This window comes from Parastagonospora nodorum (assembly GCF_000146915.1).
Source record: "Parastagonospora nodorum SN15 chromosome Unknown scaffold_29, whole genome shotgun sequence".
In the NCBI taxonomy this organism is placed as follows: Eukaryota; Fungi; Ascomycota; class Dothideomycetes; order Pleosporales; family Phaeosphaeriaceae; genus Parastagonospora; species Parastagonospora nodorum.
In genome coordinates this window covers 6,582-33,024 of record NW_001884577.1, presented here as the reverse complement: position 1 = coordinate 33,024, position 26,443 = coordinate 6,582, and the positions used below count along the sequence as shown (strand labels likewise).

Here is a 26,443-nt window from a genome sequence, read left to right as displayed (position 1 = left end):
TCAGCCATGGCGCGATCGCGCGAGTTGGCGGCGTGATGGAGGTGAGGCTGGAATGATCAATGGAGGTCGCACAATGGGTGCGGTAAACGGAGATCGGAAGCACGGCAGCCGCGCACGGACGCTTCATGCAGGAGTGGCAAGCGAACACCTCCACGCTGAATCATCTTCCTTGCGCAAAACGTGCACGGCAACACATGTTCTTGACAAGTACATACGGCCGCAATATTCCACTGATATATGTCCTAGTCCGCGATTGCCGGATGATGCACTTCCACTTCAAGACAACAATCAAGATTTCTGAAATCTTCAGGCAGCGCGTCCGTCCACATGGAAATCTATTCAATGACTTTTCGCCTTCACTTATCCAACGTACGACAGTTGACGGTTCTCCAGAAATCGAGGAGAGCTTCAAACCTTTCCATTCTATCAATTTACCCGCAAGCTATCGTATCAGCTTCAATTCATGACGCCTGTTAGACGCCGTTCTTCTCCACCTCCACCTTTCCGCTGTGCACTTCACCATCCTCTTGCGCCGTCACATCTTTCTTCCTCCTAACATCTACCCATCCCATGCCGAAGCTCATGAAAAACGAAATTGCAGACATACCAACCAGTAAGTAAAAAATATTTCGCAAACCCTCGGTATATGCCAGCAAGACGCCGTTGAGCTCGTTCTCGTGACCATCCACCAAGTGACGAATGGCAGCGGGATCGGAACCGGCCTCCAACGCAGCTTGTGGGGCGACAGACGGCGCATATTGAGGGATCTTGTTGGTTAAGGTTTGCGCGAGAATGGTGTTGGCAATGACCGCGCCTACAGTTGCTCCGAGATTTTGCAGGAAGATGAGGAACGCCATGCCAACGGGAACCTGTGATGGCTGGACGGCGTTTTGAATTGCAATCAGGGGCTACTGGACATTAGATTTGGTATTGAGACGACCGGAGAAGTGCTTACCGTCTGCAATCCCAAGCCACGGCCACCACCTAGGAGGATTTGATACCCGATCCATCTCGCGACAGCCGTGGTTGGGGTGAACGTCGAGATGAGGCCGTTGCCGACAGTCATCACAACAGCGCTCGCGAAAGCCCAAGGTAGGTAATATCCCCACCGCGTCACTGAATCTATTAGCTGCTGTACCCGATCCAAGTCTTGCCAACATACTCAACGCGCCCGACGTAACGACGCAAAGCAACTGTGACAGAATGCTTGGTAGGACATGAACTCCGCTCATTGTTGGACTGTCTCCTCGTACGGCCTGGAAGTAAGTTGGAAGGAAGTTGCTTGCCACAATCACGCAGACCATGTTGCCCATGGCAAAGCATGCGCTTGTCCAGACGATCCGCTGCTTGATCAAGTTACCTGGCAGCATAGCAAGGTCACCCATGTGCCACTCCCACGCGATGAAGATAAGCGCCATGACGACACCGCCAACGAGCAGTCCGATAATTGTGGCGCTGTCCCATGCAAAGGTATTTCCGGAGCCAAATTGCAGCGCGAGGAGAATCATGACGGCTGCTGGGATAAACAGCAAGAACCCGAAAAGGTCGAGTTGGGGTATGACCTTGCGAACGAGTGCCATGGAGAAGGCTTCTTTCTTTGGGTCGTCTGGGATGTTGCTGAGCGCGAAGATGATTGCCGCAAGACCTCCCGTGGGAAGATTGATGTAGAAGCCTGCTCAGTATTAGCAAAATTTCCCGATCTTGTGTGGTTCAAGCAGCCCGGCACTTACACCATCTCCACGATGCATGTTGAGTCAATGCACCACCAATCAGCGGCCCAGCCACAATACCTGCACTCCGTCAGTCCCCTCCTACGTCGCAAAATCTTATGCAACTCACCCATCTGCGCCGTTCCAATCAAGATCCCCGTATACAACGGACTCTTCTCTCTCTCCACACTCCTCGCTAAAATACTCAACGCTCCATTAACCAGCCCACTCACACCCAAGCCCGCAATTGCCCGTCCTGCGATTAACGCCGCGCTATTCGGCGCAACACCACATATCAAACTTCCCAGCTCAAATATGAAAACGAAACACAGATAGACGACTTTAGTAGGGAACAAGGTGTAGAATTTACCAGACAGCGGTTGCAGGATGGCGGATGTGAGTTGGTAGGCGCCAATGTACCATCCGACGTCGGGCAGGGAGTGGAAGTCGGTGGTTATCGCGGGTATGGCCTGGGGCTGTTAGTTGGTGGGGACAAAGGAGGAGGAGGACACACGGTGCCGAGGATGGAGGTGTCGATTAGGGCGAGGAAGGTTACGAGGGTGATGCTTCCGAGGAGGGTAGCGAGTTTGAGGCCATGCAGTGTTTGTGATGGCAGATCATCTTTGTTTGTGTTTGGGTCTGTTGGCGCTATCGGGTCTGTAGCAGTGGTTGGGGTTGGTGTAACCATAGTGCAGAACCGGACGGAAGACTACGAGGTTGGAAGAATTTCGGGAGCGTGAGGCTATAAAAGAAGGTATGGGGCGGAATTCCGGTCCGATTCCACTACTGTGTATTTAAAGCGCGTGCTTCAAGCAGTTGCGATTGTTGTGGTCGTGGTTGCCTTGAGTGTCGGAGTTGAAGCACTCGGACAGTCCGAATCCCGCTACAGCCGCTATCTCCATGCATACTGCCACTTTCGTTGATCAGCCCCCGCAGATGTCTGACTGGCATATCGAATTCTCAAAGAGCTCGCGTCACAAGCCTTGACACGTCGCAGGACCAGCACGGCGCCCTCAAGCCTTGCACGAGTGAATACGAGCACTACCTTTTCAAACAGTCGGAAATTCTGATAACAGTTGATTCAGTCTCATAGGATTAGTATTACATTGAAATTTCGATGTTAGCTGCGCTCTGCATTAAGAGCTGCAGCATTAACAGCTCTAAGAAAAGGGCGGGTAGTCCTCTGCTCCCTCGTCCTACTTTTGCCTTTGCAAAGGTATTATACAGACGGAGCTTTGTAAAGATGGAAAACAAGGTGAATAGAAAAAGCACTCAACGGGCACTAGCTTCTAAGAGCTTCACAAACTACAGATTGGAGCAGCGACGGCCAAGAGGACTTCCAACGAAGATACATCAGACTGTGGCTTTCTTAGCTACTTGGACAGAGACTCTTCGCTTAAACTCATATGACGCTGCTGTACATCACGACTTGCATCTGTCATGTAAGATTGTACGTGTCACTTCGTAACTCACACCATTTCATGAAATTCTGCTGTTATTGTGAAGACACTGATTTACATGACCTCATACCTTTCTAGCGCGGTACTGTGAATCCATCAGGATTTCCACACCATAGCCAACCGCCCTGTAGCACCCTTTCACTGATCCTCCCCCTCCTCGGAATTGAATCCTGTCAGAGCTTCGTCATAGCTATCCCACTCATCGGTGGTGACGCTTTCATGTTCTGCATACGCGTCGTCACCAACGTCACCATCCTCTGCGTCATGGTTGTCCTCGTCGACAAAGTCATGCGAGTCAGCACCGTTACCATCATGCTTCTGACGGCGCGCAGGAGGTTGCTCGTCCGGCTCTGTCGACTGCTGACGAGAGCGTTTGGATCCGTTTAACAGCACTGGAGGTCCGGAAAGAGGATGTGCGACCGGACCGACTGAGCGGTCCAGCTGTGAAGATGGCCCAGATGAGCGTCCTGGATGATAGGTAGATGCAATACCAAATCCGGAAAAGTCATCTTGATAGCCGGCGAAGTTGTTCCGGTTGAATTTGATGCTGCCTTGCTTGACCCTGTCCATTGCGTACATGAGTCCAACGTCAGTGCCCATGTCTGATAGGGTGGCTTGGTTCGAGAGTGGAGATGGTCCTGCGTCATAGCTAGGTAGTATGTCTGACCGGCCTGAATCGTTCGCTATACCTGGAGGCATGGATGGCGAGTATGTGGCATCGCGTCCGTTTCCAAAGCGCGGACCATTCCCAAAAGCCGACCCGGAAGAGTTTCCAGCGACCATGTTTGGACTTGAACCCCTTGGCAAAACCGAAGGGGACAGAAGAGCTGGATCGATCGGACCAAACCCATTGAGGTGGTAATGAAAGTCATGCGAATAGTTGTTCGTATGATTGTACCGAGGAAAATGGTGGTTTGGCCCATATGCAGCGTATGCATTCGCGTTGGTGCGTATGGATGGCTGCCGTGGACCTTGTGCACCACCGGTCTGGTGAGGCGAGGCATGACGACTACGTGAATCGAATACTGTAGAACCGCCTGGTCCTGTCGAGTTAGGTAGACGTGAGGAAGGGCCACTACGGTTCTGCCCTCGATTCGATGGCCGAATACTACCGCCTGCCTGTGAAGGATTCATTTGGGCTGCTCCATTCGGGGCGATTGCGGATCCGGGACCGCGAAGAGCTCCGGTGGGTTGAGTCGACTTCGGCGCGCTCGTGGTCTCAGCCGTATACTGAGCTACTTTATCCTCTGCAACCTTCAACGCATTCTCGGTCCTCTCTTTCTTCGCCTTCTTAGTAAGATTTCCCTGCTTCGACCTGAGTTTGGCGCCCAGCATAGTTGCAGGAGCATTGACCAGTCCCTCAATCTCTGAGGCGGACCCTATGATCGAATTGCAAACTGACTTCCACTTTCGGAGCAATGTCACGACATTTGTAAATCGTGTCTGGCAATCGCCTGAGATATCATCTTCTTCGATTGAGCTACGCTGGGCGCCTGACTGAAGCGTGCCGAGCCAATCGCGGCTCTCGTGTCCACGGAAACCATCACGACAGCGCAGTATGAGTCTGCTGTGCACTAGACGACAGGTAGCTTCCACGTATTCGACTGAGAATACACAAGATTCGCTGAGAGTACAGTGCGAAATGACCTTTGATCCAGGGTTGTCATTCACGCTGCTTACATCGAAGAAAGCCTGCATCAAGTCTGCAACGCAGGTCTCTTCCTGTGACTGGATGTGGTTGATCGTCGGGTCTGTAGCTGGAACCAATCCCGGAACAGCGCGGACACAGTACAGGTGCGCAATAGCGCCCTGGAGGTCACTCTGGTACTTCAGAATAGTCGGACGACCATTTGTGTCGAACTGGTAGCGGTATGATACATTCTGGCCGCGTTGCTGGACTGGTTCAGTGTTCGGTGGTGCCATGGGCATCGGTTCAAGCGCCTGCTGGTGTTCGATGATCTGGGAGTTGATTTGAATGGGAAGAAATTGTATGTGAGCCAGTCAGGGGCGTAGGTTGAGGTGATGACTGCAGAGTAGTCAGTTATGGGAGGGATTTTATGGTCGTGGGAAAAGCAGGCTGGAGGTCCATGCTAGCGTTCACCAGGCTACCTTGAGTTTCATACCTAGAAAGGTCGCAATATCAGTGGTCATCGCGGCGACCTGGCCGTGAAATGAAGCTTACACGTGACATCATTTTCACGCTGAAGTTCAACGCGAGTTTGAGCTTTGACCATCTTGAGACGGTACGTTATAGTGGTGTGTGTTCGATGTATAAGTCCCTGCATTTACTTCTTGCAGCCATTTGTATTTCCTGTCCTAAGATTCACAACTTGACGGTCGCATGCATCTGACAGATATTGTGCGCAAGATACGACAACACCTGTATCGAAACTATTCTACGCGTCAAGACGCCCTAATAGGGATCGACATGAACAGTTTCGGCTTCAGTCACCTCCTCAACATTACCAAAAGATTGGCTACCTCCACGCGGGCCATCTTGAGTAGTCTTTCGATGCTGACGAGGACGCAGCGCCGAGTTGTCATTCTCATCTCGAGAGCGCTTGCTGCCAGCTCCCGGTGTGGTTGCATGGCGCTGAGCTTCAGAAGGCTGATAGGCGATTTGCACTACACCTGCATGTGGTGCAATGTATGCCATCTGAAAACCTGCAGGCTGATCATTGGCACGTGGCTGCGCATTGTTCATGGCAGTCGCGATTGGAGGGATAGCAGCAGGCGTCGTGATGCCCGTAGGTCCTTCCATGCCTTCTGTGAAGAAGTGGTTGTGATCATCGTGATAGCCATCGGAGTTGCCAACATTGTTAAACATGGGGAGCGTGTCTCCAAGTACGATATAGGGAGAAAGTGCATCGGGTGCTAGAATTGGTTCATAGGACGTCTCAATCGGGGCCACTACCATCGGGCCGAGACGGGGTTGCGCATCATTGTGCTCAACACAACGAATCTGTGTCGCAGCGGCATTGTAAGCTAGAAGCGGGTCTAGTTCGGGCGACTTCTCGTCTTTCATTCGTGCTTCAAGACTATCAATCTTGTCTTTCTTCAGTCGATTACCGCGCTTATCGGTCTTCTTACGGCCTATCATGGCCAACGGGGCGTTGACAAGTTGCCACTTTTTGGCATCCTCCTCGATCATGCCTTTGCAGATGGACTTCCAGGTTCGGAGTGCGTTCAAAGTATTCGTGTATCGAGTGAAGCAGTTGGCAGTCTTGTCGGCGTCAGGGCATCGCTTCAAGGTGTGCATGTTGAACTTGCGCAGGCCCCGGAACCCGGTTTGGCAAAGCTCGATGAGTCGATCCAGAAGGACATGACAAGCAGCTTCAACTTCGAGGTTACTGAAGTAAGAATTTCCGTGCGGCAGAAAGTGATTCCGCATCTTGGGGCCGTCCATACAGAGGCGCAGGTCATACACCGCATCTACCAGCTCTCGGACAAAATATGCACGGTTTAGATCCACGAAGCTGATGGTGGTGTCTTGGTTTGGGGTCATTGGTGGAGGTAGGCTGATATGAAGCCAATCATTCGCGTCATTGACGTTGCTGAAAGCAAGCTGCCGCGTACTGTTTGCGTCAACCATATGCACGAAATCGTCCGGCGGAAAAGCGCGAGTGATGTTGGCGTCATGAGTCGGAAGGCTATGCACTGGCATGCCCGTTCTACCATATTGGGAGTCCATGTCTGGGATACGGGTCCGACTGAGCAAGTTGTGTTTCGATCGAACTGGCCAAGTAGCTGCTGATGCGTTCGATTGCGATGTTGGTCGCAGTGGGGTTCTCTCTCTAAGCTGATTGGGAAGAGTTTTATTGAATCTAAAAGGTATCGTTGCCATCTGCCATTGTATGCACACTAATGTTTCTCATCCACACATTGGTAGCGTATCTTAGATGACTCTGGGCATGGCTCTGGGCAGTCTGTCGATGTGCCTGGAAGACTTGCGGTGAAAGGAGTCGTGCGGGCGACATTCGCACTGTGAGTGCCCAACATACACCTCGTCTCAACCACGCGCCATCCTTACTCTGCCGCTGTGTGTACACCGTAGTTCGAAAGTATTCTTGACCATATCGGGAAGCTCGCGAGAATTAATGCGAGTAGTGTAGGTAAGTGTACTGAGAAGCGACTTTTAGACAACATTGTTGTGGACTTGCATGGAGACTGGAGTTGATGACACCGTAATGGTAGTAAAGAGACGTGCTTTGTGGCGAAGAGAAGTAAAAAGACTTGAAGGACGGAAATTGGTGGTGTCATCAGTGCGGGGTTCAATTGATTTGCACAGCGACCGAGAGCGAATACCTACTCAAAAGCGCGTGAGCGATTTAGTCGTCTACTCATAGCTCCTGGAAAGCCTTTGTCAGCTCCACCACGATGCTGGTCAGCTTTTCCGGTTGAGAGCCTTGGGGAGAATGGCCACTCTCAATGTCCTTGACAATCCACTCGACGCCGGTTCCATCGATCATCATCTGCTGAACATCAACAGGAATGGATGCGTCCTTCAAGGTGCGAACGAAGGCGACTCTACCTTTGAAATGATCGCTATCCCACGTTGCTCGTGGGCAAGGTGATTCCTATTATAAGCATGTTTAGTAAAGTGTGGATGAAGCATGAGCTGGACTTACAAACGAGGTCTTGCCTTGTACCATGGCAGACACCGCGAGTGCTTCTGCAAGGTCTGCAGGTACGTCGTGGTAAAGTGGACGAATTCGATCAGTGCAGCGCAGAACATTCAATAAGGGCTGTGGTTTTCTTCTTAGTACTCGGTCGTCTTTGCTTTGGCTGTGATACAATCACGTACGTCGGGCGTAATGTGTGGTGGATACTGGCCACCGAGAGGATCCAGTAGATTGCCTCCATCACCACCCTTGGCTAGGATTGCGGCGAAGTAGATTTGACCAATCACACTCGTATTCTTGCCTTGTGCGGAACGTTCAGTCTTACTTAACCCGTTTGCGGCGGCGCTGCCTGGTATGCCGCCATACGAATGCATGAGCAAAATCACATCGTGCTCCTCATAGTCGAGTATTGGGAGCAGCATCCGGTCACGGATGTAAGCCGCATCGTCGTCAATGGTAACTTTTCCTTCAGTGCCGACGGACGGAAGAAGCGCAGAGTACACCGGATAGCCAGCAAGCAGTAGGAGGTGGCTCAGATATCCGTAATGAGCAGGATTCTGGGCTCCACCCGGAACAATGACAATGAAGGGGCGTGTGGCAGCCATGTTGGAACTAAATAAAACCAGTGTGATGTAGAATCTGGAGAAAATGTGGGTGGAAATGTTCGATGCGCTGCTTTATGGATGCGCTCAGTCAGGTGTTATGCGGCACAGCTTACGGCGCAGCACGGCTGTATTGGATGAGGGGAAGAATGCGTCAGATAAGATTTACGCCCCGGACGTCAGATTAGGGGTCTGATATTGAACAGCTGACGCAGGCTGTAAGAATATACGGGGCTTCGCAAGGCGCATCGGTAGAGTTTCCGGGTTGCGATGCGAGCGATGCATGCATGAAGCTCGAAACTATGGACTTGGGGTTACGCTCCGCCGAACTGTCGGCGGAGCCGAACGCTGAGTCAAATGACTGGAAGCTACGAAAGTAAATACGACATGCTATCGCGGATAGTACCATGACTTGAGAGGCAAAGTGACGCCAAATCATGAGAGTCGATGGTACAGAAAGGGAAGTGGGAAGCCTTGCAAAAGGTTCACTGTGACGGCCTTGGCATGCTTAGTAATTAGCGCGACGTCCTTAGCGCGAGAAATCACGAGGTGTTTTCGTCGCTTCTCATCATATCCGCAGCGGATATCATTGTGCACCTCACATTATCGACATGATTCGATTGCGCTTTGAAGCTTTGTTTATTGCTGAAAGCCAGCCAGAAAACAGAGCATGCCCCAACTCAGTTGCTAAATCGTAACAACATAAAAGTGCCCGACCAACCGCGCCAAAATCTGCTTCCACCATGGAACGGAGCCGAGATGCGGAGTGACCAGGAACTAACATACCCAAATGAGTATCTTACGTCTACTATGACCAACGTGTAGCAAATAATACAATTAAAGAGACCAGTTGACGCACCGTCCAGGCGCTCAACGAAATTCACACCACATCCAAGCCATGAAAGACTGCGGCAAACAAGACAACAGACTCATGCATCGACTCAAAAACTTCTCGACCATCCAATCCGTCAGCTTCGAACAATCTAAGCCCTGTTCTGATGCTCCGACTGTCCTTTGTTCGGGGGCATTTGCTGCATCCCACTCTCCTCGTTCCAATATGGGAAAAATGGGTCAGCCGCAACACAGTCAGGGCTCGCGTACTCAATGTGCGCTAGGGTTACATAGCCTCCATGTTCTCGTTCGAAAAGGTTGGCGCTTCGTCCGTCACCAGATGTGTGCTCGGCAAATCCCCATTGTGAAATATGGGGATCGATCGTCGCTTCATGCTGTGCAAAGCTTTCGCCGGTACCTGCGTCAAATTCAACCATCTCACGCCAGTCATGAGTCGACGGCGGCTTCACGTCGCCAGCTGTAATAGTTGGCGAGTAGCTTGCGTGAGCTACTAATGGGGAGGCGAAGGACGCCTCGCTCGCCATGCGCGGTATGAACGGCTGCGGAGAGTAAGCTGTCTGCGGCGATGACGTGGGTGCCGAGTTCGCGGAGGCTGCATGTTGTGTGAACGAAGGGCGAGATGCCGACATTGTCGGTCTGTGAAGTGGCGCTAATCGTGAAGCTGTATAGCTGGCAGACGCGGGACTCAGTGCGAGGCTCTGCGAATGTGGTGAGTTGAAGTACGGCCCCGAATTATGTGCGCGCTGTGTCGCCGGCTGGTACTGTGGTGTCGAGTCTCTCGACGTGGACATCTCAGGCGCAGCTGATGAGCGGGCTCTTGTACGCCTGCCAGTTATTCTTGGCGCCTTTATTGGCCGGGGGTTGGCATCAGTAGCATCCTTACCCTTGCCCCTCTTACTATTGCCGACGCGGTTCTGGTGCTTGCGGTTGGCGTACGCGCGCGGAGCGTTGACGAACATGCGAATCTGGCAGGCAGAGTTCATGACGTCCTCGCAGATTGTCTTCTCTTGCTCCAGAGCCTGGATGATGTTGGCTAAGCGGCCAGCGCAGTCAACTTCTCGGTCTATATCGTCACCTTTGCGTTCGTCTGCAACGTAATCGTTGTGTTCCCAGCCCCGAAAACCCTCCCTCGCTTGCTGAAGTAGGCAGTCGAAGACCTTGTGGGCGTATGCCTCTACCAGGTTCCCTGGGTAGTGAGCATTGCCAACCCATCGCTTCATGGCAATCGAACCGTTGTTGTCTCTGGCAACCTCTCCGCTCGTCATTGCATTGAAGATCTCTTCGACGTGTAACGTACGGTTCTTTTCAACGTCTTCGATGGTGTTGTCAACTTGCAGGTAAGGCATGCGCCCGAACAAGGTTTCTCGTCTTCGATGATCTCTGGCCTGTTGAGCGGTGTAGAAGAGGTTCTGGAATGGCTGGTACTTCGTCTGGCGCTGCATATTTGGTGCGTATGAAGGCGTGTCAAGCGATAACGGAAGTTGCGGCGAGGAGTGAGTTTGATGGCTAGTAGCACTCCCGAACGTGCTCTGCCCTTGGGGGAGAAAGTGAGAGGGAGGGGAGCAAGCATTTGCTACAGAAATCTCGTTGTTCAGTGCGCAAGGACTAGATGCTACCGCATAGTTCGCGGTGCCACGTAGAAGACCCTGGCTGCTCTGAGTAGCAAATGAAGGGTCGGACTCGGAAGGTGGTCGATTGTTCATGTTGTTTCTCTGCGTGCTGAAGCCATATTTTGGTATCGGGGATTGGCTGAAGTCGTTTGCTGCCCCATAATGGCTGTCGAAGGAGTCATGCAGGGCTCCCGAGCCTTGGGGCATGCCTATCGCATCGTCTGAGAAGGAATTTTGGCCATCGGCATTCGCTAGAGGTACACTATGACGATTCAGAGCTGGAATGTTGTGCGCATATGCGCCTTGACGGGGCGATGACCCCGCTTGACGAGGAGATTGATTCATGTATCGATTCAGTGGTGCTGAGGTCAAGTTGGGGATCCGAGGGTATTGTTTCAAGAAGATGAAGAAGAATACTGTGGGTGTCGCGCAGAGGCTGAGGTCTGGTATGCTGTGAAGCGGCGTTGGCAGATTTGAAGCGCTTGTGTCAATGGACCAGGCAGCTCTTGTGAAGAACCACGTTCTTATATTCCACGAACGCACATGACGCTCCAACAGTCACAGCACCGTTCGACAAAGCACCGTTCGACAATCAGCGGGGGAGGCTGAACCTATTCTCGGCCTTGTGATCTCGGTGCGTTGGAGGCATGCGTGGGGAAGTTGAGGCTGTGAAGCGCGTGCTGCGTTTGAACATTGCGACATCCACGCTCCCACGGCCTCTTAGCATTGAGCTGCCCACGGAATTTTTCTCTCGCAGGTTTGCATGGAACATGGCGCTCAGCAGCTGATTCCACATAGAGAAAACCATCCGACCCTGCGCCACTGCCCAAATGGCTGGTACGAACCTTCTGTCATCGCAGAAGACGCTTCCAATTGGAGAGCAAGAGTAGTTAGTAGATTTGATGTGAATTTCACTCCAGTACGCCGTCCCCCTCTGCGGCGAGGATGATTGCACCGGCTAGGTGAGGCTCAGTCCGGCAGGAACAGCAGACCATGTAACTGATGTCATAGAACGTTTCTACCCGATGGGGAAGGTTCTCTCATGGCTGAGCGTCTCAGAGCAAGATTTAGTTTCACGGATTGTAGAAAAAGTCTAAGCAACTAACTGCGTAAGCGGCGCGCGGAGTCCATCAGCGCGCCACTATCTAGAATCGGTCGCTGCTCCTTCGGAATGACACAAAGCACTAGGACCCTCTTCTATGACCAATAGAACAGCGACATGATAGATCCAAGCTTGGAAGACTTGGAACGCCGTCCGTCGGCCCTGGCTTGTGAGGATTACCCAGAAACATCTCTCAGTGTAGGATGGAGAGAAGCTCCCGTGCTAGATATCGGCATTGCTTGGTTGTTCAATTACATGGTGAGTAAAGTGTTCCTGGTGAATGGCTGTGAGTGGCAGCTCCAAAGTGAATATAAATGAGCTTTCATCGCGCCGGGGCTAGGTACAGGCTTTTCAGCAGTATATGATCTCTACTCGGCTCGCATATAACCAAATCCTAACCTCAAATTCATGTTCCTTAACCTCAATTGCTCTCATACATGAGCTATCACATCGGCCTCAACATTCCATCCTCCAACACACATTCAACCATGACTACTCCACATCAATCGAGCTATGCTATATGACAGCCAGTTCCTGTTACAGACAGCTATTATCAAACGAATATCGACTAAAGAACAAGCAAAAGGCAGATGAGGTCGTCGAACAACACGAGATCGAGCAAGAGTCTTGTCTCAAGAGCTAATCTATTTGACGAAAGGAATAGTCAAATTATAACAAGTAAAATTGAAGTATATGGATCATCGAGCTTTGAGTAAATTGATTTAGTGATTCTCCTCCGGTCTCTGCGCCGGCGCTGGCCAAGGCATACCCTTTTCCAAGGTCTGACTTCGAGGTTGGTTCTGCTTGTAGTATACATAGACTGCCGCTTCATCAGGATGGCCCGTGTAGAAAATTTTCAGACGCAAATAATCGAAAACTTACAAAATGCACTTGTGCGCTCCGGTGTGCCCCAGCCGCAACCAATTCCTTGGTTAAGTGCGCACTGTCCAATGAATCGGTTGAGAAGATCCACTTCCCTGTGGCCCTTACCAAATTTGTAGCTCTGTATGGTGCAATCGCCTTCCTTGAGAAACCAACGCGCGTGATCTTCGCACTGAGTATAGCCTCTGCCAGTATAAAGTCCTTCTGGCTTGTGCGCTCTAACCTTTGCCGACTCAAGAATCCAGAAGTCGCTATTCTCTTCAAGGTCAGTAGCACTTGGCACACCAACCTTGTAGTGTGCAATGTCGTTTTCGAAGATACCCTCGAAGATACCTCTCTCTGGTGCCTTATTCAGGGACTTGAGGGGAAAGGCCAGCTTCCGCGATAACTCAGGATACAGAGACCAGATGAGGGTTTGCACTTTCCGAATATTAGCTTTTAAGTGCAGAAGGTGATTGGGCTCGACTCGTATGACTTACAGTGTGTACTGTATCCGATCATACTTGTAACATCCTTGTTGTCACTTACGAACTCTCCAAACCAGTCGGAGTTGTTGTTGAAATGTTCGATGATGGCCTTTATTTCTTCCACAAATCTGTCTGGTGGAATCACAAAACTTCGCAAATCCAGAACATGTAAGAGATTCGCAGCTTTCATGCGTTCATAGTGGGACTTCGAAGAAGTGTAACCCATGCATTTGAGGTCGGCCCCATCAACGTTTCGAAGATTTGGGGGAACATTCAGAATGATCCAGAAGTTGCAAGAGTCGAGATCTTCCCCTTTTCTAATCTCCATTTCTAAGAAGCTACTCGGGACCTGCACCTGGTCGAGAATATCAGTCATGATGCTTTCGACGTTTAGATTATAGTATGGCGTTTATTGCTAATGAGGCTTTTAGTAATAGAAGGTTGCAAGAAAGAGGTTTCCGAAAACGAAACTTGACGTTTATACATCTCTTCCGCCGCGACGTCATAGCTCTTTGGAGTAACGTGCTCGAACACTCACCTCTTGGCATACTGACTCAGCCATGCGTCGGGTAGGGCTGAGCCATTTGCGGGATGATGTGTGCAATATGCTGCCGGCAGATAAACTGGCGGCCAGTAAGACTACGTGGGCCCAATACTGGAAAACGGTCTGCAACAGGGGACTATTGCAGTCATACGTACCGAGGTTTTGTGTGCCATGTTGAGTGTATTTAGTTTCTATGGATCCTAATGTTACACGGAGGTTCACGAATGTAACGCATATCAATCAATCCAGACGGCTCAGCAAACCCGTATGAGATGACATGCAGATTTACTAATTTGAGAAATCGGATAGAATCACCAAAGAAACAAGAAACACACATGAAGCTGAGACTATATTCAAGTAGAGAAGGTAAGGAAAGGCATTTAATCTGTGGCTAATCCAGGATCCTCATTTGATTGATCGAATCTCATGGATACATCCGCAGCCCGCCAGAACAGACGACAAACTTCTACTAAGAGTTCATCTGTGCCGCGGTTTTCTGCTTCGGGGTCGTATATTTTCTCCATGTCCTGTGCACAATCAACCTCAAGCGGTACGATGGCCGGACCATCATCAACTCTCTTCCCTTTCTTGGCCATGTCCCAAGCTTCTTTCCAGAAAGTTTTAGCCACTAGAAGCTAGTGAGCAAGATTGTGTTACGGGTATAAGAATTGCTTTGGCAAACTTACATCGAGACGTTGATCCAAGCATGTTCGCTGGGTTGCAACTGAATGGCCCCAACATTCTCTCACCGACCACATAGAATGTACGAAAACAGGCTATCCTCCAATCTTCTCGGGACAGATCATAGCTTAGTATAAGCTGGTCATCTGCATCGCGTTTCTTTAAAGCAATGACGTGGGCTAGGGATGTAGAGATGTCCCAAGAGAACATGCTCGCGTCGCCTTTCTTTGTTCCAACGATCCAGAAATTACTTGTTTGTACTTTGACGCCCTCACGAATCTCCTGGAAGACGGTCCTATATCTTTTGATATCGAGGCCTTTGGGACCTTGCAAAGCCTGAAGACCTTCAAAGGGTTTCAAAGGCTGGAAGAATCGGTCTGGTAGCACACTTAGGTAGTGCAAGACTGTATGATGTTTAGTTGTCTCTCATGTGTGACATCAGCGTACGCAACCGGTACTAACAATGACCACTTGCACCGATTACAATATCGTCGTCGTTCCTTGAGCCATTCTCATACCAGTATCCATAAGTTTGACTGAGCGATTCCCCGGGTTCGTTATTATTGAGTACATCATAATCTTTCGGGAAGGACCGAGCAACAATATTGTAGCCTTGCACCTTGAATTCGGAATACTTTCCGAATGCGAACATGAGGAGATTTTCGTCTGTAGTGAAGCCGGAACGAATCCTCTCGTCTCCATATTCTGCCTCTTCTTGCATCTGGACAATCCAAAATACGCCTACTATAAGGTCTCTGACTGAGCGAATTCGGCCGGCACGATCGCTGATGTGGAGTCCTAGATCGATCTCTACCTTTCTGAACTCATGTTCGATCGCGATTGAGTTGTCGTCCATCTTCGTATCGAGATGACGTAAGGACGCCTGGATAAATGAGCCTCAGATATTTGGTTCGCAAGCAATATTGCAACAATGTGTGGTATATGAAAGAAGAACACAGATACTTTCACGCCTATTTATGTACCCAGTGAGTCGAATAACCCGAACTCAAATTGTGCTTGGGGCTCACAACAGGCAATGGTCCAACACCCAACAGTTGGTCACAATCAGAAGCACTGGTGTTTTGAGGGAACAGCCCCCCCGCGCAGCTCCAGTCATGTGTGAGTCGTGTAACGCCAGTTCAGCGTCAGAGCTCATACAGTAACACAGGTTAGCCACGTAGCTTTGCGACTAGACAGTGAGAAAACAGGAGGTCATGACGATGCCCCGTCGTCTTCAGGGCCTCGCATGCAATATCGACCATGTCCAGTCTTACTACAAACTCCACTGCAAAGTGTATGGCTGTTCGAGATTGAGAAATGTCGAAACTTCCTCTCCCTACTTTGTGGCCAACTTCGAAAATGCTGCTGTGAATTAAGCATATTGCTGGGCGATGTGACTCCTTCGTGATTAAGACTCATGGAGTGGTTAGCACATGCGATGCGCTCGCCACCTCCATTACTATGTCATCAAGCACTCATCTTCTGTGCGCTCGACGTTGGTATCAAAGCGCAATATGAACAGTCACGACGCACAGACAGCAAACGAAACACGAAACACATATGAAATGAAAACCATGTGAGGCGCATCGCAAAAAGCGATAAAAAGTATGTGCATCATTGAAGTGTATATCTACAACAGAATCGAACAGCATCTCTAACATCCCGAATTCCGCACCGTGTCATCATCGCTTAGACGCGGAAAGCGCGAGCGTGCTCACCCCCAGCAGCGATCATGCGACGTAGCTTGCCGGCAGTCTCGGTGCCAGCGTTCTCCTGGAGCCACGCAATGAAGCTGGCGACGGTGAAGGTCTTGGGCATAGCGCTAGAGCCGGAACCGGAGCCAGTCTCATAGCCAGTGCCATAGCCAGCGGCGGGAGAGGGAGTAGAGACCTCAGCGACCTTGGAAGGAGCGGAAGTCGGGGTGGGCTTGGTGGGGGTGGGTGCAGCAGACGAAGCAGGCGCAGACGAAGCGGCAGGAGGGGCAGACGAGGCCGGAGCAGGAGCTGGGGAAGTACCGGAGCCACCACCCATCTTGAAGTCAATGCAAGACTCGTAGGTCTGGTTGATGGTAGGGGCGTCCCAGAACCACTGAATCACGCAGTCACCAGCGTTGGCGCACTCGGCGCTGACATCCGGCATAGTAATCTCGAAGTTGGTCCAGTCTGGGTGCTGAGACATGGGGCTTGAGGTAAGGGCGTACTTGTCCCAGCTGATGAGGGGCTCGCCAATGACCTTGTCGGACTTGACGCTGACGATGGACATGTTGGCGGAACCGTCATGGGGAGCGCGGATCTCAACCTCGATAGGGATCTTCTGGCCAGGAGTGTAGCTGAAGATCTCGCCGGCGTCCGCAAAGGGAACACCCTTGCACTGCCAGATGCGGCAGTCGGGGTGAGAGCCCTGGAGATTTTGAATGGAACCCTGGACGTTACCGTACTTGTCGGAGTTCTGGGTGTTGAAGACCTGATCACCACAAGCAGCCTTGAGGCCGGGACCTGGCTGACGAGCAATGGGGCTCTTGATGAAGCCGTGGGCGGCGACGGAGGAGACGAGGCCAGCAAGGGCGACGGCAGCGGTGTAGGACTTCATTGTGCTTGGTTTGAGTTGGTGTCTGAGAGCAAGAGGTGCTGAGAGAGTGGTATGGAAGCCTAGCTTCTGTCAAAGAATGTAAGATGAATGAGTGTCGAAAGAACGAATGTGAGGTCTCAGACCCGAGGAACACAAAGAGCTGTGAAGAGATGGAAACTGTCGTTTGGATGAGTAAATATTGGCAAACCTGCCATGGCTTATAAGAAGACCGCAAGATTGTCAGCCGTGCCTTGCAGTGGGCCCTGTCATCAAAGATTCGAAACGGCTTCCCGAACGAGTCCAGCCTCGAAACATCGTTCTTCCATGTTCTCGACCACATGCATTGTTCATGGATCCTCGCTTCCGAGATGTCAGACGTGGCGTGGGATTTCTTGTCATGCTTGGGGCATTACTCCACCACTTAGAGTGCGGCCTCGGGCAGACTAAGGTTATCGATGAAGGACAAGGCGATGGACTAAGCATGGGCGTTCCCGCGACAGCGGCACCCATGCATCGTGGCGTTGTTTCTTCCAAAATTGCAGATTGCTAACGTGATGGAGGTATATAAGCGAGTCGCTTCATCTGAGCGAAGCGCCCGCTGAACTGGGTTGAAACGGGTAGGCGGTTTCAAGACGCTGGGGCATCATGCGATGGAGGACAAGAAGCACCGCGGAGCCGATCGTTCATATTGCAGGGGGCTGACATGCGTCATTTCGACCGCGCGCTTGCCATAGTCATTGCAGGCCGATGGAGACGTGCAGAATCTGCAATACATCGATGGGTCTGCACATGTGGTGTTGAAGGGCGTGGGTGATGATAGCGAGAATCGTTCTTGGCCATGCCAAAGTTGGAATAGCTCAAGATTTCAAAACCGCAATCTCTTCAGGGCTGCATCGGACATTTTTACGCACGGAACATGCACGGCTCAGCTCTCAGCAAACATGTTCGAATCAAACTCCCAATACGCTAGATCAAGGCAGAATCCTGGTGTTCATACTGTCTGCCTGCGATCATGAAATCGCGGAAAAAGTACCACGAATGCAAGCGGCACGTCCGGAAAACGGCGATACGCTTAACCCATCACCAAGCCCGAGAGAGATGATGTTCTTGCCATAGAGTTAGTGCCGTAAGCTATCGCTCAGTAAACATCGATAAGGACTACCCTTGCACAGACATTGCACCGACCCGCACAACCTCCGAGTTCCTCGGTGCTGGGCACGCAAGTTCTTCCGGTGGGATTTGTACAACACCTCATGCCTCATCGCTGACTCGCCAGACCAACCGTTCCATACTCGCCTCCTTCCGCCGCAGCGTGTTCATCGCGTTCTGTGCACGCTCGAGCATCGTCGCGCCTTCGACAATTCTTTGCTTTTGAGGCGCCACGATGCCTTCTTTGAGCATTGCGTGCATAATGTCGGGCTGTAGGTGGTATTTAAAGAATTCGTTCTGCAATGTGTAAATGGATGTTTAAGATTGTGGGACAGATTCGGCACTTACGTTGAGGTAGAAATGTGTACGAACGCCTCGCGCATCTACACCCCCCTCAGACCAGTCCGCCGCGACTTTGACGTCCATCTCATACTCTGGATCTTCAGTCTCGCTTGAGTCGCGGACGATGACCGGCAAGAGAATCGCAACTTTTGAGCCTGCCTTCGCGATTTTCGCAATCGGTGCAATGCTACCCTGTTGGCTGCCGATACAGTCGAAGATGAGCGGGATTTTGCCGTCGTGACCGGAGCGGATAATCGCCTCAACGACATTGTCGTCGTTGTAGTCAAACACCTTCTTTGCGCCCAGAGCCCGTAGCTTTTTATGATGCTTGGCCGATGCAGTCGCCAGGATATGCATGTAGCCGTAGTACTTCAGGACCTGGATTGCAAATTGGCCAACCGATGAAGAACCACCCCAGACCAGGATGGCTTTGTCGGCATCTCTCGGAACATAGCTGTCAGGCTTCGGCCATGGAGTTACAATGCCAAGATCTGTGATTAAAGTATGGAAGACGGTCACAAAGTTGTTCGGTAGCGTAACGGCTTCGGCAAGTGAGAAGTCCTCTGGCAGCTGAACAAATGTAAGTACAACATCGCCATTCAAGCAAGAATTTGGGGATGTACCTTTGCGAACAACCACTCATCGGCCGTGCAAAATTCCTGGTGTGCCTTCTCGGTCTGCGTCCTCCAGGTAAAGCCAAAGACCTTGTCGCCGGCTTTCAACCTCTTCACATCCGGTCCGATTTCAACGACAGTACCCGCGCTACCATCGCCCAATACTTGAGGGTGCTTGACAAGCAGAGCGCCGTCGTTTTGGTGCAAGTCCAATGGTGTTGATGCCGTCCACTCAACTCGGACGCGTACTTGTTCGCCACTTGGCTTGACTGTCGGTACTCGTATGATACCAAGTGGTGCTTTGCGTGCTACTGTTGCGACAGCGGCATGTGTCGACATGGTCGTGTCTGAAGGCGATGCAAATGTCAAGGCTGAGGAGACAGGACAAGGTAGAGGAGGGCTGGATATAGTTTATGTTGATGGAAAGAACTATTGTCTTGCAACATCTTCTTATATCCTTCTCATGCTGCGACTATCTCCCCTCGTCTTACAAATGTATCTCACGGGGCGCTTGTGACAAGAGGCTAGAGAATATTTCCTTTCTTGGAGTAGATCGACATTTCGGCGAAAAAGTGCTGATTTGCAGCCAATCGCAGCACTGTCTTTGAGAATGTTGCTGCTGGTGTCGGATTTGTTCGAACGTGACCGGGCGTTTTCCCTTGTGCGTCCAGCCGGTCAGGCCTCCAGTGTGTCATCTCAGAACGAAGGTCCGTCGTGGTAGCGACCGCCACTGCTCTCCGACGTTCCATGTCTTCCCTATGCTGTAACGCCGATGGATATTGGATCTTTCATGTACGACACATAAGATTTGGAATAACGGATGGCTCAAGCTGATGTAGTTCCATCATGCGCAATCTTCCAAAAGGATACCATGAGCTGTCATCGCGGCAATGTAGACATTTGCGCTCAAGGGAAAATTGTACCATGGTGTATGTTTGGCGACGCCGTCCTTTAGCTCGTAGACGTACGAGAACTTGCGAGTCCAGATAATCTCGTACTATTTCGTGGGCTGGGATGAGCTCTTCCGTCACTTCGCGAACTAGGTCAAGAAATGTCGATTGGGATCCATGGCCGAATATCCAGGAGGTACACAGAAAGCGACAGAGAAAGCATTCGTGTCGACCTGCAAAGCTATTCAAGGTTGAATGTAAGAACCCAGCATCTGACCACAGTTCCTTTGAACTCTCTCCTACTATTATCTATATACAGTAGGGTGACAAAAAAAAGAGTGTAAGAAAAAGTTATAGTTTTTAATTAGCTATAACTTAATGATAAGTAAAGCTATAACTATAATTTTAGAAGCGTTTTAAAGAGAAAAGCAAGCTCTTTAAACTTAGTAAGTAATATATTATAGTTTATAACTTAGCTTAGTTAGCAAAAAGAGTTAAAGTTAACTCTTCTTTTTTACTTAACTTTAGACACCTATTACTTTTTTTAAAGAGTATTAAAATTACTTAAACTCTCTAGAATTAGTCTTTATAACGTAAACTATTACTAAGCTAGCTACTTTTTCTTAGCATAACTAACTTATCTTACGCATTGTTAATTTTATTGCTATTAACCTAGAGCTCTATATATATAGAGCTTAAATCTAATTTAGAATTATCTTCTATATCTTTTTTGCACATTTACGCGTTATACCTAGTCTTACTATAGTTTCTACAGCGCTATAGAGCTAGTTAGGCTAGTTCTTAACTACTACTACTACTATAAGCCTTCTTAGATTGCTAAGGCGCTATAGATATCTAAGCAGCTATCTGCGCTACTATAGTTCTATACTCTATAGTACTATTATGCTAGATCTGCTTTCTTTTGTATAATTTCTGCTTAGTTATCTCTACTAATTACTCTTTAAGCTTATAGATCTAAGCATATTAAAGCGTATTTTTATATAGTATTAGCTTACTACCTTTTATAAGCTAGAAGAAGCTAGCCTAAGCTATTACTAGTAACTAAGTAAAGAAGTTATATACTAGCTTTAATTAAGATCTAAACTTATAGATATTACTTAGAGTCTTTAACTGCTATAGCGTCTCTAAGAGAAGAGGTTCTAATAAAGTACGTAGCTATACTTTAAGGTAATCTAATATAATCTACGCGTTAATAGAGACTAGCTTAGATGCCTTAAAGGCCTTTTAATAGTTCTTCTTTATAAATATATCTAAAAACGTGTTCTTAAAAGTAGGTAGAAAGCTTTTCTTATTAATATAGAAGATATAGTAGTATGCTAAGTCTCTAATACGCTATAAGTACTTATACTTTAGTAGTAAGAAATAGACTATATTAAGTAGCTAGAGAATATGCAATAAATAAGAAGGCATATAGAGAGTTAGAATCTTATAATTAAGATAGTAGTTCTTAAAATCTTAGTTAAGATAGCTCTTATTATTAAGATAATACTAGAGAGTTATAGCTAGAAGTAAGTAATAATAAGAATAACTAATAAGATTATTGCAAAGAATAGATAAATTACTACTATTAAGAAGCAATTCTCTCTCTACTCTATATACTAGCTCTCTAGTAGCTATACTAAGCCTACTTAGAATACTAAAGGCGTTCTTAGTGCTAGAGTACTAATATTATCTCTTTTCTTAAGTATGCTTACCTTAAGCAAATATATCTAATATAGAAGAGTATTTAGTAAGTAAAAATAAGCTATAATAGCTTATTTAAGGCCTAACGCGCGCATTAGAGCTTTATAGATTATTTCTAAAATTTATAGTTTTAAGAGACTTACTTAGCTAAGCTTAGCATACTAAGTAATAATAAGTAAGTAGCATATAGATCTATAATACTAGTTAAGCTTAGCCTAACTCTTAACTTAGTTCTATATTCTCTTAGTCTTTTTTAGATAAGAATTTTTAGTTCTCTCTATAGAGATTTTAGCTCTTATTTAGGCTAGAATACTCTATTATACTCTATTATAGCGCTAATAAATATAGAGTATTCTATAATAACTACTATGCTTATTAATTTAGCTTTATTAAGCCTCTCTGCTTCTATTCTACGCTAATCTAGGCTAGAATACCTCTAAATTAGTTAATATAGACTAGATTACTATTAGTAATAATATAATAAAGAATAGTATATATACTTATTATCTATACTACTGCTATATTATATCTTTTACTATAGGCTTCTTTAAGTACTTTAGTAAGTTTAGTTATATTATAATAGACTTCTCTAATACTATAGAGAATACTAAGAACTATCTTAATCTCTACTTATTCTAGCAGAAGAAGATTAGAGGTAGAGAGACTACTTAGTACTTTAAGTGCCTCTATTACTTCTTTAGTAACTCTAACTATATAGTAATAAGTTATTATAAGCTAGAATACTTTATTATAGTATAAACTAATATATTTAGCTTTCTAAGAAGTTATATTAGAAAGTTCTAGATATTACTACTAATATTAATAAGCTAGCGCTAGATTAGATTAATATTTACTATCTCTACTATCTCTACTACTAAGAGCTAGCTAGCAAGAGCTATAGTAGCTGCTTAGTATATCTATAATCTATAGCCTCTAGATACTAGAAAGATTTTAGTACTTAAAGCTAATATTTAGAACACCTATAGTCTCTTAGCTATATAGTTAAAGAAGTAAGTGCCTAGTATAGTTCTATATAGGCTATAATACTCTATTATAAGCTACTTAAGTACTAACTATATTCTAGGTCTCTATATATGCCTTATATAGAGAACTTAGTATACTATAACAGCGCTATAGACTCTAACGATAGTTCTAATACTATCTATATCTCTATTTACTATAATTACTCTACTAAGGCTATTGCTGCTAAGCGTAAGGCTTATTAGAATATCTTTACTAAGACTATTTTTAAGCTTAAGCAGATTAATAAGAATAAGCTTAGTATTCTCTATAAGAAAGTAAGTTAGGCTATTATAAGGTATATTAGTATAAACTAACTTAATATATAGAGTAAGAAGTATAAGAACTCTAAGAGAAAGCTAAAGAAGCTAATCTAAGGTTTTAAGATAAATATTATATCTTTAGAGAAGAATAGAAGCTCTATTCTCTTAGCTAGGCGTAGTCTCTTTATAAGTAAGATTAATTAAGCTTAAAAGAAGCTTAATAGTGCTAAAGAGTATTTAGCAGTTCTTAATACCTAAATCTAACTCTAGTAGAGCCTTTTATAGCTAATTTAGCTTTTTTTAGATTATTATATCTTAGACTATAGCTAGTAGGCACTATAAGAGTAGTGCCTAAGTTTCTAGAATCTAAGCTAAGCTATTATAAGCTATTCTAGCGTAGATTTACTTAGTAATCTCTAGATAGCAAAATGCTAAGAAGATTCTTTTTTCTATCTTTCTTTAGTAATATATTTTTTTATCTTTAGATTCTTTTATCTCTAGATTTGTTTTAATTATTATATAATACTTATTTCTAAGAATACTAATTATTTTCTTTCTATCTTAGATAGTTTATTATAGGCTATAATAGCTCTAAGAGGCGTAGTTTATTTACTATTATCTTCTTTTTTTATTTAAGAGTTAACCTTAATATCTAATATCTATATTTTAATTTATTTAGCTATTCTTACGCTTCTTATACTATAGTTAGGCAGATATAGTATCTTAGAACTTTCTTAGAGTATTTTCTAAAATATTTAGGCTAAGCTTCTATAAGTTTTTATCTTTAGAGTAGTTTTTCTATTTAACTAGGTACTTCTATTAGCTGCTATCTATTATTCTTCTATCTATAATTTTAATCTATCTTATAGATATTATTGCTTCTATAATTATATAGAGTATCTATAATATTAGTTAGAAAGTATAGAATTTTACTTATTAGATTATATAGTTCTAATAAGAAAGTATAAAAGATAGAGTATATATTTAGAAAGCTCTTAAGCTTAACTCTAAATGCTAAAGAGCTTATTTACTTATTAATAATCTCTAGAGTAAATTTCTAGTCTAGTTTCTTCTTTAGTTACGTTAACTGCATATTTTTAGTAGAAACTATAATCTTATTCTCTTCTTTAAATAGAATAAGTAGCCTTTATTTATTTATATATTTCTTCTAGTACTTATTTACTATAAGGATTCTTAATCTATAAGTAGTAATTATTACTAGTACTCTTTTAGTAAGCTTAGCTACTCTAAGTAACTCTCTATCTCTAAGTAGTCTTTTAGGCTAATCTAGCTTAATAGAGTCTAGTTCTTAGTTTGCTTAGAAAGGTATTATATTTATAACTATATATTTACTATTATTATACGCAAACTCTATAAGAGATAACTATAATACTTAGTTATCTTGCTTAAGCCTATAATAGTAACGTAGATAGTATTCTAGAGTCTAATTCTATCTTTCTATCTTTCTATCTATCTATCTATCTATAGATAGAAGAAGAAGATTAAGACTCTTCTTAAGTTTATATAGTATTAGAATATATTCTAGTATTTTATATTTATAATAGAGCCTCTATCTAAAATTACTTACTTTAGAATACTATATAAGCATATAACTTTGTAAATCTATGCTTATACTAAGTCTACTCTATCTTAATCTTCTTAAGTAGAGATATAATAAGATATCTTAGTTAATCTATATATAATTACTAGTATAGCATTATAGACTACGCCTAATAGTTTACTTAGAGAGAGTTTAGTAATAAAATCTATTATAACGTCTTCTTATAGCTTTATTAGAGATAGTAGTAGTAACGTACCTTATAGATTAGTAAGCTATATAGGTTAGTAAGCTACTTTTACTAAGCCTCTACTAAAACTACTCTATTCTAGCGTAAAATAGCCTACTTTAGCTCTATATAGTATAAAGCAAGATATAATATTATTTAGAGTCTACTTCTACTACTTTCTTATACGTACGTATATTATATCTAGTCTTATTATACTATCTATACTGCTTTTAAGAGAGCTTACTTACTTTAGCATATATCTACTTCTTTGCCTTCTTTCTATTACTATGCGCACTAAACTTCTTTAGAGTTATCTATTAAAGACTATTCTTAACTATTAAGGTCTCTTCTTCTTATATATGCTTTCTTTTATATAATTTATATTATATAGTAGCTTTATTAGCTACTTAAAGCTTAGTAATCTTCTTCTGCGCTAATACTAGCTTATATATAATAATTACTATCCTCTTTAAGACTTTCTTAAAGGCTTCTACTATAGACGTTAGTAAGCTATCTATATATCTCTAAATTCTTGCCTTTTATAAGCATTAATTATAATTCTAATTTAAGAGTATTACTTAGAGTTTATAACTGCTAGAGATAGTCTTTAATAGTAAGTAATAGTAGAGTATAAATATAGATATTAAGAGCTAATATAACTTACTCTAAGTTAAATAGAACTAATCTAGCGCCTTAAAACTTTTCTTAGATATTACTAGAAGTAATTGCTATATTAAAGGCATGCTTAAAGCATAGTAGAAACTTAAGTTTTATAATATATATAATCTAGTTATATATAAGCTCTTTAGCTTTAGTATCTATATATCTTCTTTAAAGAGATAAAATAATCTATATTAAAAGGCTATAGAAAGGTATAATAAGTAAGAAGGTATATTATTAGATATAATAAGATTCTAGATAGAAATTAATAATTATTATTATTCTATCTAAGGTGCGCGCAGTATCTTATTTGCGTATATAGAAGCCTCTGCACCTTTCTTAGTAGGTTAATTGCTTAACCTATTTTATATAACGCCTTCTATCTAATATACTCTCTTAGCTTAGAAGTTCTTCTTATAAGCTACGCATTCTAGTTAATTAGCTATAATATTAGGCTCTCTAGTTACTCTTGCAGTAACTCTAGTCTAGCTTTCTTTAAGAGAGCTTTTATATGCTTAATAAGTCCTAATTAATTAAGAAAGTTAGCCTATTTATTAGCTAGAAGAGCCTTAGTAAATCTATCTGCTATTATGTTATTAGATAGTATATACTCTACCTTAATTATCTTCTAAGTAACTTCTTATCTTAGCTAGTAGTAGTATATATTAACGTGCTAAAGTTTTATTTAAAGCTTAGCTATATCTTCTATTACTAGTCTAATAGTCTGCTTATTATTGTATTTAATTATAATTATTAAGTTACTAAGGTTAATCTAAAGCTCCTTTAGCAACTATAATATAAAGATAGCTTTCTTTGCTATCTAAGAGAGCATAAGTAGTTTAGCTTCTATTATTAAGATTATAACCTATATCTTATTTACTTGCTCTCTAAGTTATAAGACTGCTAAAAAGTTTA

The 26,443-nt window shown here is 45.3% G+C and overlaps 11 protein-coding genes across 11 annotated transcripts; 1 reads left to right on the top strand and 10 right to left on the bottom strand.

Moving 5' to 3' along the window:
• Positions 1-473: 473 nt before the first annotated feature.
• SNOG_13908 (hypothetical protein) lies at positions 474-1,580 on the bottom strand (the record flags this gene model as incomplete). Its single annotated transcript, XM_001804057.1, has 3 exons — positions 474-908; positions 956-1,129; positions 1,254-1,580. 3 exons carry the CDS (start codon positions 1,578-1,580, stop codon positions 474-476), a joined length of 936 nt encoding a protein of 311 aa, XP_001804109.1.
• Positions 1,581-3,307: 1,727 nt separating this feature from the next.
• On the bottom strand, positions 3,308-5,403 carry SNOG_13907 (hypothetical protein; the record flags this gene model as incomplete). The annotated part of the gene is made up of 3 exons (XM_001804056.1): positions 3,308-3,807; positions 4,279-5,067; positions 5,352-5,403. 3 exons carry the CDS (start codon positions 5,401-5,403, stop codon positions 3,308-3,310), a joined length of 1,341 nt encoding a protein of 446 aa, XP_001804108.1.
• Positions 5,404-5,582: 179 nt separating this feature from the next.
• SNOG_13906 (hypothetical protein) lies at positions 5,583-6,761 on the bottom strand (the record flags this gene model as incomplete). The annotated part of the gene is made up of 1 exon (XM_001804055.1): positions 5,583-6,761. One exon carries the CDS (start codon positions 6,759-6,761, stop codon positions 5,583-5,585), a length of 1,179 nt encoding a protein of 392 aa, XP_001804107.1.
• Positions 6,762-7,509: 748 nt separating this feature from the next.
• SNOG_13905 (hypothetical protein) lies at positions 7,510-8,396 on the bottom strand (the record flags this gene model as incomplete). The annotated part of the gene is made up of 3 exons (XM_001804054.1): positions 7,510-7,714; positions 7,798-7,850; positions 7,974-8,396. 3 exons carry the CDS (start codon positions 8,394-8,396, stop codon positions 7,510-7,512), a joined length of 681 nt encoding a protein of 226 aa, XP_001804106.1.
• A 1,275-nt stretch (positions 8,397-9,671) lies between these two features.
• SNOG_13904 (hypothetical protein) lies at positions 9,672-10,687 on the bottom strand (the record flags this gene model as incomplete). Its single annotated transcript, XM_001804053.1, has 2 exons — positions 9,672-9,943; positions 10,129-10,687. 2 exons carry the CDS (start codon positions 10,685-10,687, stop codon positions 9,672-9,674), a joined length of 831 nt encoding a protein of 276 aa, XP_001804105.1.
• Positions 10,688-11,685: 998 nt separating this feature from the next.
• On the top strand, positions 11,686-11,821 carry SNOG_13903 (hypothetical protein; the record flags this gene model as incomplete). The annotated part of the gene is made up of 2 exons (XM_001804052.1): positions 11,686-11,744; positions 11,776-11,821. 2 exons carry the CDS (start codon positions 11,686-11,688, stop codon positions 11,819-11,821), a joined length of 105 nt encoding a protein of 34 aa, XP_001804104.1.
• An 858-nt stretch (positions 11,822-12,679) lies between these two features.
• Positions 12,680-13,634, bottom strand: SNOG_13902 (hypothetical protein; the record flags this gene model as incomplete). The annotated part of the gene is made up of 3 exons (XM_001804051.1): positions 12,680-12,777; positions 12,840-13,259; positions 13,343-13,634. 3 exons carry the CDS (start codon positions 13,632-13,634, stop codon positions 12,680-12,682), a joined length of 810 nt encoding a protein of 269 aa, XP_001804103.1.
• A 226-nt stretch (positions 13,635-13,860) lies between these two features.
• On the bottom strand, positions 13,861-14,023 carry SNOG_13901 (hypothetical protein; the record flags this gene model as incomplete). The annotated part of the gene is given in 2 exon segments (XM_001804050.1): positions 13,861-13,986; positions 14,006-14,023. The coding sequence occupies 2 exon segments, from the start codon at positions 14,021-14,023 to the stop codon at positions 13,861-13,863; spliced, it is 144 nt and encodes a 47-aa protein (XP_001804102.1).
• Positions 14,024-14,230: 207 nt separating this feature from the next.
• SNOG_13900 (hypothetical protein) lies at positions 14,231-15,387 on the bottom strand (the record flags this gene model as incomplete). The annotated part of the gene is made up of 3 exons (XM_001804049.1): positions 14,231-14,478; positions 14,537-14,935; positions 14,994-15,387. The coding sequence occupies 3 exons, from the start codon at positions 15,385-15,387 to the stop codon at positions 14,231-14,233; spliced, it is 1,041 nt and encodes a 346-aa protein (XP_001804101.1).
• An 833-nt stretch (positions 15,388-16,220) lies between these two features.
• On the bottom strand, positions 16,221-17,120 carry SNOG_13899 (hypothetical protein; the record flags this gene model as incomplete). Its single annotated transcript, XM_001804048.1, has 1 exon — positions 16,221-17,120. One exon carries the CDS (start codon positions 17,118-17,120, stop codon positions 16,221-16,223), a length of 900 nt encoding a protein of 299 aa, XP_001804100.1.
• Positions 17,121-18,350: 1,230 nt separating this feature from the next.
• SNOG_13898 (hypothetical protein) lies at positions 18,351-19,543 on the bottom strand (the record flags this gene model as incomplete). Its single annotated transcript, XM_001804047.1, has 3 exons — positions 18,351-18,518; positions 18,597-19,160; positions 19,214-19,543. The coding sequence occupies 3 exons, from the start codon at positions 19,541-19,543 to the stop codon at positions 18,351-18,353; spliced, it is 1,062 nt and encodes a 353-aa protein (XP_001804099.1).
• Positions 19,544-26,443: the final 6,900 nt, after the last annotated feature.